General features: G+C 53.6%; 1 protein-coding gene across 1 annotated transcript in view; it reads right to left on the minus strand.

Moving 5' to 3' along the window:
- The window catches only part of COL18A1 (collagen type XVIII alpha 1 chain), a 138,192-nt gene extending 120,585 nt beyond the window's left edge, over window positions 1-17,607 (minus strand). Inside the window, exons 1-2 of the mRNA XM_044000302.1 lie at window positions 17,534-17,607; window positions 17,323-17,428 (exon numbers count right to left, since the gene is read on the minus strand). Coding sequence (XP_043856237.1) covers window positions 17,323-17,386 — 64 coding nt within the window. The 5' untranslated portion in view covers window positions 17,387-17,428; window positions 17,534-17,607. The remainder of the gene's footprint in view (window positions 1-17,322; window positions 17,429-17,533) is intronic.
- Window positions 17,608-19,289: the final 1,682 nt, after the last annotated feature.

A 19,289-nucleotide genomic window follows, 5' to 3' on the forward strand; every position in this document is an offset into this window, starting at 1 on the left:
AAGATCATTTTTTTAAAGTGATAAACATTTTTATTTATAGTTTTGGATTACAATTTGTATCTCCCCTCCTGCCCCCTCAGGTGGTAAGCAATCAGATATGGGTTATACATGTATGATTATGTAAAACATGACAGAAAATGTGAATAGAAAAAAAAAATGAAAGTGACAAACAGCCTGCTTCAGTCTGTGTTCCATCAGTACCAGTTCTTTCTTTGGAGGTGGTATGTTTCATCAATAGTCCTTTGGAATTGTCTTGGATCATTGCATTGTACAGAATAGTTAAGTCATTCCCAGTTCTTCATCCAACAATATGGCTGTCACTATGCACAAGGTTCTCTTGGTTCTGCTCACTTCACTAGACATCAGTTCACACAAGTCTTTCCAGGACTTTCTGAAGTCTCAGGAGATAATTTTAATGTAGTTACTCATCTTTGAGTCAAATGGGAAAAAAAGAAAGAGAGCCCAAGGGATGGAGGGTTCTGGGGCCATCCCAGGCCCAGCCAGCAGCCAGGCCCTCGCCCACAGGCTGGCTCCTCACCTATGTGATCCAAGAAATCTGTGTGGGTCAGCCCTGGGTTCAAGATTGTGGGAAGGGAAGGCTCCTTTCCAATGGACTCCATGGAGCCTCGACTCCCAAGTTTTCATTCACCACTTAAGGAAAATGAAGTTTGGGGTTTCTCCCTCCCGCCATGACACCCTCCCAGGACTGAAACACTTTTTTTTTTTTTTTAAGCGCTTTGTTTTGAAACACCCTGGGCTGCCTGGGTCCTTAAGGATCGGATCCTTATGCCTTCTTGGATTCATAATCTGCTGCCACACACTCTGGAGACATTTTCCATGACAACAAGCTCCATTTAAAGGCAAATCCTCTGGGGGACTTTGAGTCAGGAAGATATGACTTCAAATCCAGCCTCAGGCACTTCCTATCTGTGTGACCCTGGGCAAGTCACTTAGCTTCTGCCTCAGTTTCCTCAACTGTAAAGTGGGGATCATAACAGCCTCTGCCTCCTAGGGTGACCATGAGGATCCAATGAGATAATACAGTGAGGGGACATAGCCCCCCTGCCCATCATTATTACTGTTCTTCTTTTTACATTGTCCGTTCCCCAACTTTCAGCACTGCTTGGAGGAGACAACGCCATCTCTGGCAGCTTATGGGGTGGAGAGGAGGTAACAAGAGGATAGGGGGCTGAAGTTCGAGGATCCCCAGCCTGGGGAGGCCAGCTCCTGGCCACCGCCCAGGCTCCACTCTGCAAACATGGCCACTTTTCTTCCTGTGAATGCCTGGGGGAAACCTGACACCCCAAGACCTCCCGTCCTCCCTCCTCTTTTTACCACCAGACACAGTAACAGAATCTGAACCTTTTTTAGGGGGAAGAACAACCCTGAGGAGAGGCTGCCAGTGGGCAGCCTTGGCATTAAAGAGCTTGCCCCTGACTGGGCAGACCAGATGCTCGTCCCTGGCAGCAGTGACACTCCCTCTCCCTCTCCCCCTCCCTCACCTCCCTTCCACCCACTTCATCCTTTAGGGAACTAAGAAAACCAAGATGTCCCTGTCCCTCTTCCTGTCCTCTGAGCCTCCCCCAGCCTCTTCAGCCATTTCAGGGTGCTCAGCAGCTGCCCTCACTTCAGACAAGGAGAAGCTGCAAGCCTCAAGTCCAGAAAGCCTCGCTCTGTCATGGCACACCAGGGAAAAGCTCATTTCCTGAGCCTCAGTTTCTTTATTCATAAAATAGGGATAGCAAGGTTGGTGAAGGAAGCCTAGGTTGGTGGAAAGAATACTGGCTCCAGAGTCAAAGGACCAAGGTTCAAATCCAGCCTTCATCACTTACTCCCTGTGTGACCCTGGGCAAGTGCCTTCCCCTCCCTGGGCCTCAATGTCTTTCCTTGTCCAAGGAGGAGGTTGGGATAGATGGCCTGTGAGAGTCCTGCCTTGATGCACCACCTCTCTCCCTCAGAGGGTGGGCAGGAAGCCGAAATGTCACTATCACTACAAGTGGGATGCCTGGTCTGCCCCCCCCTCCCCGGCCAGGAAAGAGGAGGAGGGCAAGAAAGGGCAAAGGTCCTTCTGATAACCAGGCTGGTTTGATGCAGCAATACCACTGCTAGGTCTGTATCCCAAAGACATCGCCAGAAAGAGAAAAAGACCCATTTGTACAAAAATGTTTCTAGCAGCTCTTTCTGTGGTGGCTAAGAATTGGAAATCAAAGGAATGCCCATTAATGGAGGAATGGCTGAACAAATTGTGTTATATGATGGGGATGGAATATTCTTGTGCTCTAAGAAATGACAAGCAGAATGATTTTATGAACTGATAGTAAAGTGAGCAGAACCAAGAGAACGTTGTGCAGAGACAGCCATATTGTTGGATGAAGAACTGGGAATGACTGACTTCTCAGCAATACAATGATTCAAGACAGTCCCAAAGGACTAATGAGGAAGCATGCTATCCACTTGCAAAGAAAGAACTGCTATTGATTGAACACAGACTGAAGCAGGCTATTTTTTACTTTCTTTTCTTTTCTTTTTTAGTGAGGCAATTTGGGTTAAGTGACTTGTCCAGGGTCACATAGCTAGTAAGTGTCAAGTGTCTGAGGCTGGATTTGAACTCAGGTCCTCCTGACTCCAGGGCCAGTGCTCTATCCACCGCGCCACCTAGCTGCCCCTATTTTTCACTTTATTTCATTTTTTTTCAAGTTTTCTTATACAAAATGACTAACATGGTAATGTTCTACATAATTGCACACTGCTTACTGCCTCAGGGAGGGTGGAGGGAGAAGGAGAGTTAAAATTTGGAATTCAAACTTTTAAATAAAAATGTTTATTATTAAAAGAAAAGGGAAGGGGAAAAAAGTCGTGGGGCTGATGTTCAGGGGAGAAGCTCCCATGTGCTCGATCGTAGCTCCCCAGGCCTCTGGGGAGGACAAGAATCAAGCAAGACATATGCCACAGGGCTGCAATCTGAATCTTTGGAGGGCCTGCCCACGTGGACAAGACCAAAGAGGCCTGGATGTCTCATTGCTGTCAGCCCCCCACTCATTCCCCTGGAATTCCACGCTGACTGAAGCGACCCCTCAGCCCTTGCCCAAACCTGGCACCGTTTTATTCTCTGACTGGGAAGTGAATTGGTACAACCCCATTGCTTCTTCACAGAAAAGGCCTGGAGGGCTTCCTACCGACCCTAGGAATTTTCAGGCTACACAGATCAGTCTAAAGGAAGGAATCCTTGCCAGCAAACAGTTAACATGGTGCTAACCTCACCCATCTCCAAAAGCAGCTGCTAGGAGCCCCGAGGAGTTGGCCATCCCATGACAGAGCAATGCACCCCAATTCCCAGAGCTGTGACATGCCAACCGGAGAACCTGGAGATCCCAGAACAGGGGATGGCCTCCTGGAGCAATTTCAAAGAGTAAGCACACCCTGACAACTTTATTACTTTTGGAAGCCAAGGAAGAATAGACTGAATACCTCAAAACTGGCCAAGCGCGACTCTGCGGGTCAATCCCCTCTGGGGGTCTGTGGCCAGCCTCCATCTCACACGCATCGGAGCCCATTCCAAGGCTGGGATTCTCTTTAAAGCAGAGTGTATTTGGCCAAAGAATGTAGCTCAAGATGAATAAAACATCAGACTTTCATGAAACAAGGCCTTAAAAAGTACAGTCAAGGCCAGAATTGGGGGTCAGCAATCATGTCTCTAAGAGAATGATTGAAAATAGTCTGGTGGGTGGGGGAGAAGTTCTAGAATCACCACAGGAAATATTCCATGAGTTTCAAGAGCCCCTCCCTCATCCAGGAGTTTGACTACTCCCCCTCCCAACCCCAGCCCAACCAAAAGAAAAAAAAAGCCAAGACACATTCCCAAGCTAACTATGAGACAAAGTTTCCTGGTTCCCATTCCCAAGATTCAAGCCAAGAAAATAGAGGCCACCATTTTCTTGCTTAACATAAGCCAAGCTTTCCGGTCCTATCTCCTCATGTCCCTGTGTACCTGAAGGAAAAATCTGCTCTTTGGTTTTTATCAATCTTCCAATCCAAGGATGCCCTCAGCCAGTGGGTTCCTCTCTCAGCTCTGTTTGCTGCTGCTGCTGCTGCTGCTGCTGCTGGGGTTCTACACTACGTTTTAGATTTTATGTAATCACAGTGATTTAGATAGGGCTGCTCCCAAAGGCATTTCAACAAGGAAGATCTAAAGGAAAATGATTCTCCACAGTGGAAGCCAAGCTAGGGGGTCTTAAGGCCAGGAATGCTAGGGCGCATTGGCATGTTACCAGACCTCACTGATGGGAGGGAACTCAGAAGGCAAAGAAGAGGAGGTCTGATTCCAAGCAGGAACGGTAGAAGCTCACGTGTGGAAAGGCTGGGAGAAGATGGGGGAGGGTCCTGAGGAGGGAGGGGGAGGAGCAGAAGGGAAGCCCTAAGTGAAAACAGGACAGAGCCAGCCCCCAGCAGGCAGGTGCCAGTGCCTCAGGGCCCAACTGCCCAGGGCCCTGGCAAGGGCCAGAAATAGGAGCCCAGCGGCAAGGAACGGGGGCTTTGGGAAGCCGCGGCTTTCACAGATCCACAGAGAGCTCCCACAAGGGCGTTGGTCACTCTCATTGACTCAGACAAGGCAGGCAGTGTCATAGGCAGTGAAGTAGAATCACCTTCCTGGCATCTGCTGCTCCTGCCCAGGGGACTGAGGGTGAGGGCCTGTCCTCGGAGGCTAGGGGACACTGTCCCAGGAGGCAAGGTTAGGCTCAGAGCCTTGCATCCATGTGAGACCCTGCTGACCCCTTCCTTGACAGGGGTCTCTTCAGCTCCCAGGCCTGGGACTCTCCTGGGATTGGGTTTGACTTTGAGGTTCAGTTCCTGCACCAGGCAAGTCATATTCCAAAAAGTAAGGCCTGGGCATCACCCCTGACTTTCAGTTAGATCTCTAACACTGGTCCTACAGAGGGACTTTAAAATTCATTCATTCATTCATTCATTCATTCATTCATTCATTCATTCAACATACAGTAAGTGCTAAATAAATGCCTGGATTCTCCACATTTCCAAATAAAGGAGCTCTTCAATTTGGAACTATGCCCAAAGCACTATAGAACTGTGCATACCCTTTGATCCAGCAATACCACTGCTAGAGTTATATCCCAAAGACATCTTCAGAGAGAGAAAAAGACCTATTTGTACAAAAATATTGCTAGCAGCTCTTTCTGTGGTGGCTAAGAATTGGAAATCAAAGGAAGGCCCATCCATTGGGGAATGGCTAAAGAAGCTGTGGGGATGAAATATTATTATGCTATAAGAAATGACAAGCAGGATGTGTTCAGAAAGGCCTGGAAAGACTTGTATGAACTGATGGAGAGTGAAGTGAGCAGAACCAGGAGAACATCGTTTGGTTTTTTTGCTTTGTTTTGTTTTGGTTTTTTGTGGGGCAATGAGGGTTAAATGACTTGCCCAGGGTCACATAGCTAGTAAGTGTCAAGTGTTTGAGGCTGGATTTGAACTCAGGTCCTCCTGAATCCAGGGCTGGTGCTCTATCCACTGTGCCACCTCGCTGCCCCCTCCAGGATAACATTGTGCACAGAGACAGCCATATTGTTGGATGAAGAACTATGAATGGCTTGACTATTCTCAACAATACAGTGATCCAAGACAATCTCAAAGGACTAATGATGAAGCAGACTCTCCACCTCCAAAGAAAGAGCTGACATTGATGGAACACAGACTGAAGCCGGCTGTTGTTCACTTTCTTTCATTGTTTTCTTTTACCCAAGTTTTCTTATGCACAATGACTGATATGGAAATGTTTTACATATTTGCACATATATAACCTATATCTGATTATTACCATCTCAGGGAGGGGGCAGGGGAAGGAGGGAAGGCGGGGTAGAATTTGGAACTCAAAACTTTAAATAAAAAGGCTTTAAAATTTGAAGAAAAAAGCAAGCAGGGGGCGAGGGGGGCGCTCTTTCTGATCGCATGTGATGTCCTGAAAAAGGCTCTGGATTGGGAGTCAGAAAACATGTTAAAATCATGGCTTTGTCACATGTCACCTCAAAGAACACAGGTGTCTCCTTCTCCTCCCTGGGCTGCCTCAGTTTCCCCCCTGTGACTCGCAGGCTCTCGTAGGTCCTAGCCAGTTCTTTTCTGAGGATCAGATGATTCCTGATCCAGCTCTCTGAAGAATGAGAGGCTGGGCCCCCAGCCCTGCCTCCTCCCCTGCCCTGCCTGGCTCTAGGGGAAGCCACCTGTGGAAATTTATTTTGAGTTGGGGACCCTTCCTTTGGGCTGAGATTAGAAAGCCTTAGGCCCTCAGGGTCTCTTCTGTGTGGGAGGTGCTGGTGCCCCTCAGCTTCAGCTGAGCCAAAAAGCCCCGTGGGCTGTACAAGACGCCAGATGAGACAGCTGGAGGGGGGGAAGCCCCCAGCTCCCTCCAACCTGAGCAGAGCTATCCAAAAGATCCTGGATAGCCTGTGCTGGGGCACGTGAGGCTGGAGCGCACCTCCCCCACCCCCAGCCGCAGCCCTGGCTGGAGGATTAGCTTGGTCTGTGGGGGTGCAGGAAGGCCCGAGATTTGAGTGGAGATAAGAAAGGTATATATAGACCTGGGGGTTAGACTTTGGGGGGGCGGACGAGAGAGGCTGAGAAGGGGGTTCGGACGGACGAGACGAGGAAGAGAAGAGGTCAAGCGGCGGCTGACGAGATTAGAAAGGTTGGAGCACGGCAGACTAGAGACGGGGCTACAAGGACGCAGGAGAAGAGGAGAAGGACTAGGAGCAGGGGAAAGAGAGGCCGAAGGGCAGATTGATGGAGCAGACAGACAGAAGGTCGGTGAGAGAGAAACCCAGGGGTTCAGTGGTAGCAGTAAGGAGAGGAAAGTTAGAAGCAGGGGGATTTACAAAGTGAAAGGGGTTCGGAGTTAGAAGAAAGGACCTGAGTGCCCTAAGGCAAGAGGCGGCTAAGGTCCTTATTGTATTAAAAAAGTTCAAAGCACAGCAGGTGGGAAAGAGACTGCAATGCAGTCAGGTTGCACATTTTATTTCCCTGTATTCTTAATTTTAAATAGTATCTCATAAATAAACTCTACTTTGATTATTTAGTTAAGAGGCTTCTTTTTTGTTTTGTTTTGGTTTGGTTTTTTGTGAGGCAATTGGGGTTAAGTGACTTGCCCAGGGTCACACAGCTAGTAAGTGTTAAGTGTCTGAGGCCGGATTTGAACTCGGGTACTCCTGACTCCAGGGCCCGTGCTCTATTCACTGCGCCACCTAGCTGCCCCAGTTAAGAGGCTTCTTAATATTTTGCTTATCAATTTGGGAGTGGAGCAGTGTGGTGGAACTTTATAAATGGCCCCCATTAAATTAACAGCAGTCAGATAGCCAGTGAGTCATTAGTCTCAGATTAAGTACCCCAACAGATTAGCCCCCAAATTAGGCAAATCATTCAAAAATATTTTACACGCCTGAGCTGCATGAGGAACCCTTCCTCCCTGCTGCCATGAAACCTATGAGAGGCAGTCTGCTATGAGGCCCCAAGGCCTAGCCCTGGGAGATGGCGGAGGGGGGTGCTCACAAATTCAGGAAGCAGCGAGGAGAGGAGGGCGGGCGAGTGCAGCATGTGGGGGCCAGGCCCCTCTCCCCAGGCCCAGGATGCCCTCCTCCCCAGATGACTTTGGCCCATTCCTCCCTTGTCCTCACAGGCATTCCAGCCCCACCTGTTAGCAAGGCAGCTCTCTGAGGGTGAGGAGCTTTTCCTTTTTGTCACCATGGACCCCAAAACAAGCAAAGAGCCTGGCACACATCAGGCACTTCCTAAATGCTCATCGACTGTTTGAGGGGGCATGGCCCATCCCCTACTGGCTGCCCTGCTTGGAGACTCTCCAGTTGGTCCCTGGGTCCCTGGCCTCCCCCAGACAGAGCTGGGGCTGAATCCAGACCCACAGCCTGGCGGTGACCAAGGCAGTGGCAGAGCACACCAAAGGAACAGAGCCCGAGATGCCCATACCTGGGACAGAGACTTCCCACACTGGCCACTGGGTCCCATCACAACATAATCTCGGCTGTCAGAGTCATTAGCAAATGTTTCCAATGCCCTGAGCCTCATGGACAGCTCCTCCTCAGAGCCCAGCCTGCATGGCCACACCACCTGACCACGGGAGGTGCTTCTGTGCTCCTAGAGATGGCCTGGCCTCAGAGACTTCTCACACCTGTATGTGCTAGACCGGAGAGCACCCACAAGAGCCCCGGATGGGAGTCTGTGGGTGAGCCGCTTCTTATTAGGGGCTGAGGTGCATCTTGGCAAGAACACGTGATGGAAGCATGATGGGAAACCCCAAGCCTCTCTCCACTGGGGACACAGCATCCTCACAAGATCTCCTGTGAACCCTCAGGGGCCATGAAAAAGCTGACCATGTTGGGAACAAGGAGTGTTGCTTTAATGCAGTGTGTGAAACATTCAAGGGGTCATGATTCCCTCACACACATATACGCACATGTACATGCATGTACGACACATACCATGAACAACACACACACCAACGGAGCACATATATGTATGAATGTGCTTGCACATGCACACACATGTATGGCACACACCAGATACAAATACACATGCATGCCCTGTGTACACAATGCATGGTGTGCATGCATATCACAGATGCACGTGCATGCACATGTATGCATGTGTGCAAGCATGCATGCACACACACATGGACACACAACACATCCTCACGCACATCCACACTCACAGAGTTCTTGAAATACTCAGACAAACATTTCTTAAAACAGGCATGAGGCTTTTAAAAGGCTCCCTGCATAGAACACTGCATTCCTCAAGACCCCAGGGAGTTATAAGGGAGTGGCACCTCCCAGTGGTTCTAATGGATGCCAATGTTTGGCCTTAGTGAGGGAGGGACTTCTCACTGAAGGATCTGTGCCCACTCTGATGCCCCAACTGTGCTCCCCTTCAATGGAAACATTCATTTCAAATGCCCCAAATATGTCAAGTGAGTAATTAAGATTAATTTAACAGTCCTGGAGTGCTGAACTGAGTTATCAGACATTAAAAACTCTTGGTGTCCCTTCTTCTGCTTCTATTAGATTCCTTCTGAAGAGAATGAGTGGAGCTCACCCAGAGATCTCTTTGGGAGCATCAAAGAGAGTACAGGAAAGTCAGGAAAGCCAGGGGTTAGCAGGGTTGGGGGCCAGAGCCAAAGGAGACAGGCATGAGGCCACAGTGGAACACTCTGAGGCTCACAGCAGCCCAGCTCCCCCCATCACCCCAAAGCCGAGGGGCTGTCTTGGCTTTGGTCAAACACAGATGGATGCTTGGTGACTGTCCAATGAGAGGACTTTCCCAAAAGAACCCCAAATCATCACTGACGTCACCATCCCTTTCGCTGCCCGAGACCATTCCCTTCCCAGCAGAACAGGCCCCTCGCCCTGGTCAGAGGAGGGAGCAGAGGACCTACACACCAGCCGACCAAGTCAGCCCTGGCAGCCTGAGACCAAGCACCGAGTGGCTTTGCCTTTCACAGGGAGACTTGTCACTTGGCGGGGCTTTTCCCGGCTCTGCCGAGTACAACAGCAAGGCACTGGGCAGGAGGCCAGAAGGCAGGAAAGCATCTGCCCAGCCAGGTCTACCCATGACATCCCCACCAAGACCCTAAGAGAATGACTGTGGGTAGAGCAGACAAGGGGATAGGCCTGTCTCCTTCCTGCCCCACTTCCATGCCTCCCTGCTTGTGTCCGGTGGGAAGGGGAGGCAACAGAAGCCAGCTTAGGAGCCCCGACACCACTGGCCCAGCACTGGAGGGGCACAGTCCCCTGAAACGTGCCCAGCCATGCCCAAGCCCCCAGCACCCTCCCCGGCTGCCCTAATGTTGCCCCACTGCCAGCCCCAGCCTTCACTTCTGGGTTCTGGGAAGCTGCTGAGTTCTGCTCACTGAGTCTCAGGCCTTCCTGGGGTGGGGGGGTCAGCCTAGGATTGAATGGGGATTCATCAACTTCCTCTGACTCCTGGGCCTTTACACATCTCTGTCCCCACATGCTTCTGGTCTTCAGGCCTTAAGAGCCACCCAAAGGGGTGTCACACAGTAGGAGCTTAATCACTAATCACTGCTCACTGCTCGATGACTTCACTGAAGGAAGCCAGGCCCTGGCATCTGGAGTCCCTGGCATCTGGCTCAGCTTGGGGGGGGAGGGGAAGCAAAGGGAGAGGGGACCCAGTCTCCAGTTTTCTTCCCAGATCTCAAGTCTGCACCTGCAGGCAAAGATCGGTGTCACCCGTCTGCCAGGACCAGCTCAGCTGCAGAGTTCAGGGGCTGCTTTCCCACTGTTATCTAAAAAGAATATCTACTTGGGGGAGGACAACAACAGCCCAGGAGCCAACAGAAAACCGAGCGACTCCTGCCAAGAATCACTGTGTCTAATGGAAGAACCTTCCTCAGGCAATGTTCTACCTCCCAGAGACCCATGCAAGTGCTGTCCCCCCAAGCACCCCCCCATCCAAGTGTCACCCCACCACACCGGGGCTCGGTGCATGCTGATGGCTTTGCCAGAAGTCAGGGCAGCTTCAGGGAGCTGATGCTATCGGGAAGCTAGGGCCCCAAAAGAGAGGCACAAGGGGAAGGCATGAAACACAGCTCAAGGACTTGGTGCTCAATCATTCCCAGGGGAAGAAGAATCCTGTCTTGGTGGCAGTCCCTGGCACACAGTTGGCATTTCATGAATGTTTACTGACTGACTCATTGACTGAGAGGGATTAGAAATCAGCCCCTCTAAACTGACTGCCCTGGACAACATCACTATCACTTCCTGAGGAGCCAGAGACAAGCTACTCTGGGGAGCCGGCCCACGGGCCCCTTCATTGTCCTGTCACTTTCCCAGAGAAACAAAGTCAAAAAGCCAAAAGTGCTTTGCTCTGGTCCTTGTCAAGGTCACCCAAGGCCTCCCATGAGGCCTCCTGCCCTCCGGAGAGCTGGGGGCAGACCTTCCCTGCAGCCTTTGAGAAAGGGGGAGGGGGGAACAAAAGTGGCAAAGGGGGAAAGTGGCCACTCAGTCTCAGTCCCATCCTTCCTCTAGGTCAGGGCTTCAACTTTCCCCACTCCCACTTCCACTTCCCCTTTTCACCCAAGAAATGTTTATGTGGCCCCAGAGATATAGGTGTATAAAACAGGTACATAGAACCTTTTACTGTGGCCAAATGTTTTGTGTCCCCCACATTCAGTTGCTCCGCTATGGGGTTGGACCCCCACCCCTTTAAGAAGCTTTGCTCTAGGTGTGAAGCCAGTGTGAAGGTTCTCAAGCCTTCAGGCTCCCAGTGTAGACAGACCTCAGCCCCCAGGGGCATCTCCTCACTGTGGGGCTTCCCAGGTGCTGACAGCCACAGGAGCCAGCCTGTAGGGACATGCTCTGAGGCCCCAGCACTTCTTGCTTCCCAGAGGGATGGGAAGGAATGTGAACCCTTCACCCTAGTCTGATTTGTTAGCCAGGTTCAAATCAATGAGGGTGGAAAGTGTTCTGAAAGAAAGAGACAGAGATGTCTCTGCCAGTCAGCAGGGCTCATCAAGGCCAAAGCACATCAAATCCCATCAGCCCAGGGCCCAAAAGGAGTTGTGCACCCTTCTGATTAGCCCAGTAAGCCCGTCCAGGGGCTTGTCTCATGCAGAGATGAAAGGGATGAGGGGGGCAGAGGAGGAGCTGGCTTCTCTAAGGGCTCTTTGGATGGTCTTCATCATAAACAGAGAAGGCAGGCTGGAAAACCTGGCCCCCAGGCTTCATATCACTCAGGACCAGGGATCTGTTCCCAAAATCCTTGGGATCACTGAGGATGTGCCCACTGCTCTGTGTTGAGACCAGGGTAGGGAGTCAGTCAGTGAATATTTATTCAATACCTACTATGTGCCAGACATTGTACTGAGCATCAGGGGTACAAAAAGACAACCCCTACCCTCAGGGAGTTTCCAGTCTAGTGGGAGCCATGGACAAAGGAGCCCTGGACACCACACATTAGAGCCAACCCACAGAGGGACTGGTAGAGCATTGAGAGGTGGGGGTAGGGCTTCCCAGAGAAGGAGGGATTTTAGCCGGGGCTGGAACACTCCAGGAGGATGGACGACCAGAGAGAATGAACTCTGACACCAAAGTTGTCATCAGAGGTCAGGGAATTACAGACTCCTGGTGTTGGAAAGGGCCTGGGCAGCCTCCAGAGCCAGCTCAGGTTAGAATGGAGCCAGAAGGAGACCTCCCTCAGAGGCACCTGCACGAGTCAGAGTGAAGCCCCAAGCAGGGTGCTAAGAGACTGGGCCAGTCATTGCTGAAAGCTGGCAGGTCTGGCAAGGGTGGCTGGCATGCATCTTTCCCGGGACCTGCTGTGGCAATCATTCATCTCTAGAGAGCAGATGGGAAACACTCCCAGACACTCAGAGCTGAAGGAGTCTGACCTCCACTTGAACAAGAACACCTCTATCTGCAACACACCCAAGGATTAGTCACCTCGCCTTTGCCAGCAGGCCTGGGGGCACCCATTCCACCATGGCGGAGCAAGCCTCCTCTATGCTGCTGGTCCTGCCTCCCGGGGCCCAGCAGAACTCGGGGTGCCACCTTCCCTCAGCTACCTGAATACCTGAATACCACTCATGCCCCCACAGCCTCCCCAGGGCTGCGGACTGATCTCCCAGTGGCTGCCCTCTTCCCGACACTCGCTTTGAGTCTCTTGTGGCTGGGCCTCCACACCCCACACTCTGGCCCTCTCTCCCACTGTCCACCTGAACAAACTCATCTGCCAAAGCTTCCGTCCTCGTGGCAGGCAGCCCCACCCCCACTGGGACAAGCTTGACAAGTCAAGGGAGGGTCAATGCGATCCCTCCATGAACCTGAGCAGGCCCCTCACTGGGCCCCAAGGAAGTCTCCCAAGCTCTAGTGGGAGAACAGGGGCTGCTCTACATTGGTAGAGGGGGCTTCCTCATTGGGGATCACCTTGACCAGCAACATCATGGATAGTCCTGTAATTGGGGAGTGGGTGAGAAAGCCCCCCGAGCTACATGTATTCAGGATGTGCATGCTTCCTTGAGGCTAAGGCCGACATTGGAAGGTCTACACTTCCAGTGAAATTGGACTTCTAGGTTTCTTCAAAGATAGCTCTGAGAAAGAGAGTATTTGAGAGAGAGAGAGACAGAGAGAGACAGAGACAGAGACAGAGACGGAGACAGAGACAGAGACGGAGAGACTCAGAAAAATGCATTTTACTGAAATTCAAAACTGTTTCAGCAGCCCAGTCCAAGGCTGGCTGAAATCTGAAGACTCAGGAATGCTTTGGGCTCTGGCAACACTCGCCTCCCAGTTACCACTTAGTAGCCCAGGGAGCTGTCTGGTGGCCACCAGCCCACCCCCTCCCGTGGCCCTACACAGTCTGTGGAAAGGCCTTGTGCCACAACCTTACATTGGCGTTAAGCAGGGAGGGCAGCCCCAACCTAGAGACCAGTTCTTCTGCAGCACACCTGGGGTAAAGTGACCCATGCAAAGCCAGCAGGGCTGGAGTCACCAGAACTGGACCCCCAAATTTCACTCTGGGGTTCTTTCCACTCCTCCTGTTCATGTACTTTACATCTAGCTCAGCTAACACTTGCTATCCATGTGACCTGGGACAGATAAATTCTCTGAGCCTCAGTTTCCCCATCTGTAAAATAACAGAATTTGACTAGATGGTCTGAGGTCCCTCAAAGCACCAGCATTAAGGTTCTATGATTACCCCACCTCCCCCCCTTCCCCGTTGCCTCTCTAGTCTCTAAGCATTCACACAGGCTACAACCCCTCCCCCATGCCTACAACCCACCCCCCACACATCTCTGCCTCTTGAAAGGCTTCTCTGCCTTTAAGGCCCAGCTAGCCACCACCTCTTCCCTGCGGCCTTCCTTGATAATCCCTCAGGGAGGATCCTCACTGTGCTCAAATCTCTCTCAGCCTCCAGTAGAAGCTCTCCTCTTTTAGGGTGCAAACTCTTTCATAGTCTTGCCTAGACATCCCACTGAGGTCCCACCCAGTGCCTTGGGCAGAGCAGGCCTGTGTCTAGCAAAAGCTTCTCCAAATCACTGTTGGAAGTGGGTAGTGTAGGGGAAACCGAGGGATGAGGTGCATAGACCTGGAAATCAGGACCCTGGCTCTTCCCCTCACTAGCTGTGACCCCAGGAATGACAATGGGGCTCCCAGGTGAGATCCCCGGGCAGAATATCAGAGACTCAAAGGGGCCTCCTGACCCAGGACGAACTTCTAGCAGATCGGGAAGGATTGGCTGGGATACAGGCCGCTGCATCTAAGGTAAGACAATGATTGGAGTTGAGGAAGTTGCCAGAGGGAGGAGTCATCCCTAACTGTCCCACAATAGGAAAAGGCAGGTGTCCAATCTGACCCGTCGCTGTTCCTCTCGGAGGGCCGATGTAGAGCTGGGACTGAAGCTTTGAGCCGCAAGTCCCCCTCCATTATCTAGCCTGCCACAGTCCAGCCAAGAATGTCCCACCAGCCAGACTTTGCCAGAAAAGAGGAATCGACCTTTTTTTCAGTTCTTTCCCTGGATCGTTACATTGTTGCCTGTTTGCCTCACTATGAGTTAATGATGTGTCAGGGAAAGCTTAGCAAGTGAAGGAAGGAAGAGAAAGTGACTAGGTGTGTGCTTCTCTAACCCTTCCTTCCCAAGGTAGATTGTTGAATGAAGGACTTCTGCCTTCATTGGGGCTGTTAGCAAAGTCCCAAAGTGTCTCTCTGTCAGGCCAGTTTTCTGAGTGTAAAACACAGAACTGGTACATTGCTATTGCCCTTGTCCTGCCCCACCCCGGTCACCTACAAAAAGCAGAAATCCTTATGTTAACAGACTGTGGGCAGACGCTCTGGGGGCATCAGCTCATGCCACTGGCCACAACTACCTCCCCCACCCCAGCTCCGATGCTCAGCCCTTGAGCCTCCAGCTCCCAGGCTGTCACTGCCACACACAGCTCTACACCATCAGGGAGAACGATCACCCCATTGGGCCGGCTTTGCTCCTCTGGCCCAGACTGGCCCTGGCAGTACAGGGGGCTTGCAGTACTACCTCAATCACACAGTGTTCTCTATGCCAAAGCAGGCCTAGACAGCTCGGCTGGGTATTTCTGCCACCTACTTCTGCAACCTGGAGTGGAGGAGGGCAGAGTGACTTCTACAAGGCTTCCTGTGACACAATGAGACCAGTCCTTGACCTGTATCAACTCTTTCCTTGGCACTTGGCCACCAAACTATCCAATGCATGAGTGTCCAGGAGCCAGCAGAGCCTCTGTGAGGATGGCAGCACTCAGCTCACTCCAGCTGGGCCATCACAGCTCCCAGAGAGGTCCTCAGGCAAACTCTGGTCTACAGACCATCCTGTTTATGCTGCTGAGCTTTTTAAGAGGTCTGAAATGTTCTTGAACTTGGCAGCTGAGTCTGGGCCAGCCAGGGTCAGGCAAGTCAGCATTTCTTCCTGCTGCAACAGTTTCCTAATTCATACCATCTCGGTCCCCATCACATCGCACATATACACTCACATGCACATACACGAATAGACATCCATGCCCTGACCACCTGAAGACAGATGTGCTACTTTCCTGGAATGTTGCTGTCCCCCCCCACCCACCCCCCACATAACTGCTGGCTCCATAGGCCAATGGACACATCGAGGGGAGCTCTTTGCCCATTCTCCTGACCTGGCACAAAGAACAGGGTCTGCCAGGCTATGGGTCTCCATTATACTCTGACAAAGCCCCTGCTGCTGGGCCGAGGCTCCCACAGCCTCCTTCTCTTTGTCTGAACAAGTGAACTTCCGAGTCGGCGCCCAGCAAGCTTTTTATGTGGAACAAGGTAGAGAAAAACCCAAACCCACAGCACCCCAGGCATGTACAGGAAGCAACTTGACTGCCCTATAAGGAAGAATCCAGGAGGAGCGATTTCAGATGCAAATTTGTCTGAGAGTGAGAGCAGCTGCATGAGCTGTGGGGTGACCTGGGCTGGGAGGCAGAACCTGAGCCTGGGGCGGCCTTCCCCAGACAGGTACTCCCAGACACAGGGAACCTCAGTGAGTGGGAGGAAGAACATCTCCCCAGGCTCTGGATGCTGAAGCAAGCTGGAAGAGCTGCAAACGGCCTGCAATGCCCATAAAGGAGATGGTTGTAAAGGCTGGGAAATGGAAGGTGGCCATAGGTGCCCTCCTCTCCTCCTTCCCCAGTCGCAGCTGCTGCCCAAACAGCTGGTTCTCACCCTATACTCACTCAAGAGAGCAAGTGGAGAGCAGGGGTGAGGGAGACAAGTGAGTTCGAGTGGCTAAAGTCCTGTCCACTCCCAGAGCCCCAGACCCTCCCCCCAGCTGCCATCCACCAGGGAGGGAATGTGTTTGTCAAGTGGCCATTGTCCCACTAAATTCCTTTTTCTGGTCCCCTGAGTCCTCTGTCCAGGTTTGTCTGTTCACGCCCAACCCACCCCCAAGGGGGGCCAATAAATTGATGGCCACAAAGGCTTTCAGGGCTGCCCCCCACCCCCATCCATGCTCCTGTTCTTGTCCTTATTAATATATTCTGGTACATTCCTGAGGAAGGAATCCCAGTCATTAGTCATTGGGGGCCCGGGAGATCCTGGGTCGTGGGCCCACCAGGTGGGGGAGGGAAGGTCTCCCTGGGGGCCAAGAGACCTCCCCCCAAGGGACAGGGACACCCCCACGTACACACACGCCCAGAGGCAGAAGGAAAGTAGGAGAGCCTTTGAAAGTTGAGATCTGGGCCTGGCTCCCAGGAAGGTCCCCTCGTTCTAGTAGCAGCTGAGAAGCCAGGAGCAAGGAGGAGAGGGGAAGGCGAGGCAAGCCATTGAAGTGGCTGGGCCGGGAACGAAGGGGAGTTGCCCTCCAGCCGTCCACTGCAAGGACCAAGTGGCCCCCCGCCCATTTTGAGGAGGGAGGAAAGGAGGGGGCCAACACCCGGAGCCCGCAGGGAGCTGCCACGGCCCTCCTTGCCTTCCCTTCCAGGTTGGCCCACTGTCCGACCGTTCCCCGCTACTCTCTCCGGCCTTGCCCGACAGTACCCGCTCCCACGTCTCCCTCCGGACGGGTGCTCCCAGCGTTCTTGCTTCGCCCTTCCGAACGCCCGCCTCCGCCACTGCTGGGGCGCAGCGCCGCCGCCTCGCAACGAAGTTGGGCGCAACTTGGCGCGGGGGACAAGCAGGAGGAGCCAGGGACTAAGAGCCTGGGGGTCGGGCCGAGGCGGCGCGGGAGTGCCGGGGTCACAAGCTGGGGGGCAGCGAGGGACTGCGGCTCCGACCCCCCCACCACCACCACCACCACGCGCGTCCTTACCTGGCTCGGCAGCGGCCACGGCGGCGGTGAGCAGCGCCAGGACTGGCAGGAGCGGCGGCATCATCGGCGGCTGCGGGGCCGGCTCCCGCGAGGGCTCTGAGGGCACCTGCGAGGACAGAGGCGACGGTGAGCAGCGACCCAGCGGGCAGAGGGACCCCAGACTCCCTTCCCCCAGCCCAGCGCATCCCCGACGGACTTGTGAGCTCCTTACCTGCGGGGCTGCGGCCGGGCCGGGACGCGCGGGGAAAGGACGCGCGCGGGGCCACCAGCAGCCGGGCAGAGAGAGCCGGCCGAGAGGGATCCGGAGCTGGAGCCCGCGAGGGAGGAAAGGAGGGGCCCAGGAGGCGGGGTGGGGCGGGGCCTGCGGGCTTGAGCTCCTCCCCGGGCCACCGGCCCCGCCCCCTCGTCCCCTTCCGCCAGGGGCAGAAGGGTCGGGGGATGGGGTTCAGGGGCCGAGGCGGCCGCTCCCCCGGGTCCTAGCGCTCCACTTTACACCTGGGGTCAAGGGCCCCGGCGGAGAGTGGAGGCGGGAAGGGGAGAAAGAAGGGAGGAGGCACTCGGGGTTCTACCTGACCCGCCCCCCCCCCGCCCCCCTCCCCCCGCGCTCCACCTGCGCTCTGGGAAGTGGCCACCACCTAGCCCTACCGCTCTGGAGCTGTCCACGTGGGAGACGCTCTCCCTTTGAAGGAAACTGAGGAGTGAATGGGGATGAGGGGCTGGAGGAGAGAGGGGAATGGGGGAGGGCCGCGCTGTGCTCTCAGACCTCTGGTTCCATTGGCCCTGAGCCTCAGGTCGGACCCTCGGAGTAGGGCCAGACCTCCGCGGGGCATCCAAGCCTCAGTGCCGCCGGGCCCCCCTCACCTAGCCTAGAGGGCCCCCACGAGACAGCCCCTGGAGGACAGGGACTGGAGGGATGACCAAGACCCCTCCACACACACCGTCTTGGGAAAGGCACCCCCACCGCCCTCCTTCTTGGATGGTTCCCCCGCCCCTACCTCGACTCGGCATCGGGGGCCGAAGCCAGCTGCTGCCCTGGTACCCCTGCGGCTGACGGCATCCAGAGACTGAAATTTGGGGGTTTCTTGTTTGTTTGCTTTGGTTTTGTTTGTTGTTTTTGTTTTTTACCGGAAGGAACTAGGAGCTTAGTGTGGGGAGAAGAAAAGCTGGTGGTCTGACCGGATCAGTTTGGGGTTTTGGCGGGCCGGGGTTGAGGGGGGGGCACTGGGACGTTGCAGGTCATCGGGGCAGCATGAAGCTGTTCGATTGTTCTCTGGGATTCAAAATCTGACGCTGGCCTGTGACCCTCCCGTCTTCTCCTCTCCCAGCCAAAGCTCGGGGTCTAGGGGCCTCTGCCACTCCACACACACACACACACACACACACACACACACACACACAGAGGCTTTCTCCCACAATCCCTTCTGCTGGGAAGCTGGAAACACCTCTGAGGCCATGCACCACCCCCCCATTTGATAGATAAGGAAACTAAGGGCCCCCTCTCTGGATTACTCAGGATACTCCAGGCTGATTCAGGGACAGCATTGGGACCCAGGTGACAGATAGACTGAGGGGGGTGGAGGTGGGGAGTGATAGGGCCTCCACAGGCGATCTTGTCCAAGGCCTTTTCCTCAGAGGTGCATCCTATCCCTCTGGCTCTGAGATCTCCAGTGATCCCTGTGGCCCACATGGTCACATGCAAACCTGTCAGCCAGGCACTGGAAGCCCTCCCCCCCATTCCCCTCTCTCCATCCAACACCCACCTTTCCAGGCTTAGCTCATACTTCTGCCTTCAATGTTCCATAGGGTCCTGCCAGTGTCAGTCCCAGAGGGGAAGCCTCAGGACCAAGCCCCTACTAAGCAAGGCCAGCTGGAAAAGGAGGAATAATTGGGATTCCAGGTAGAGCCAGACACCTGCTAAGGAGCACCCCTCCTCGGGGAGGCCCCCTTTCAGTCTCTGAACCAAGTCA

The sequence above is a fragment of the Dromiciops gliroides genome, chromosome 4 (genome assembly GCF_019393635.1).
Source record: "Dromiciops gliroides isolate mDroGli1 chromosome 4, mDroGli1.pri, whole genome shotgun sequence".
In the NCBI taxonomy this organism is placed as follows: domain Eukaryota; kingdom Metazoa; phylum Chordata; class Mammalia; order Microbiotheria; family Microbiotheriidae; genus Dromiciops; species Dromiciops gliroides.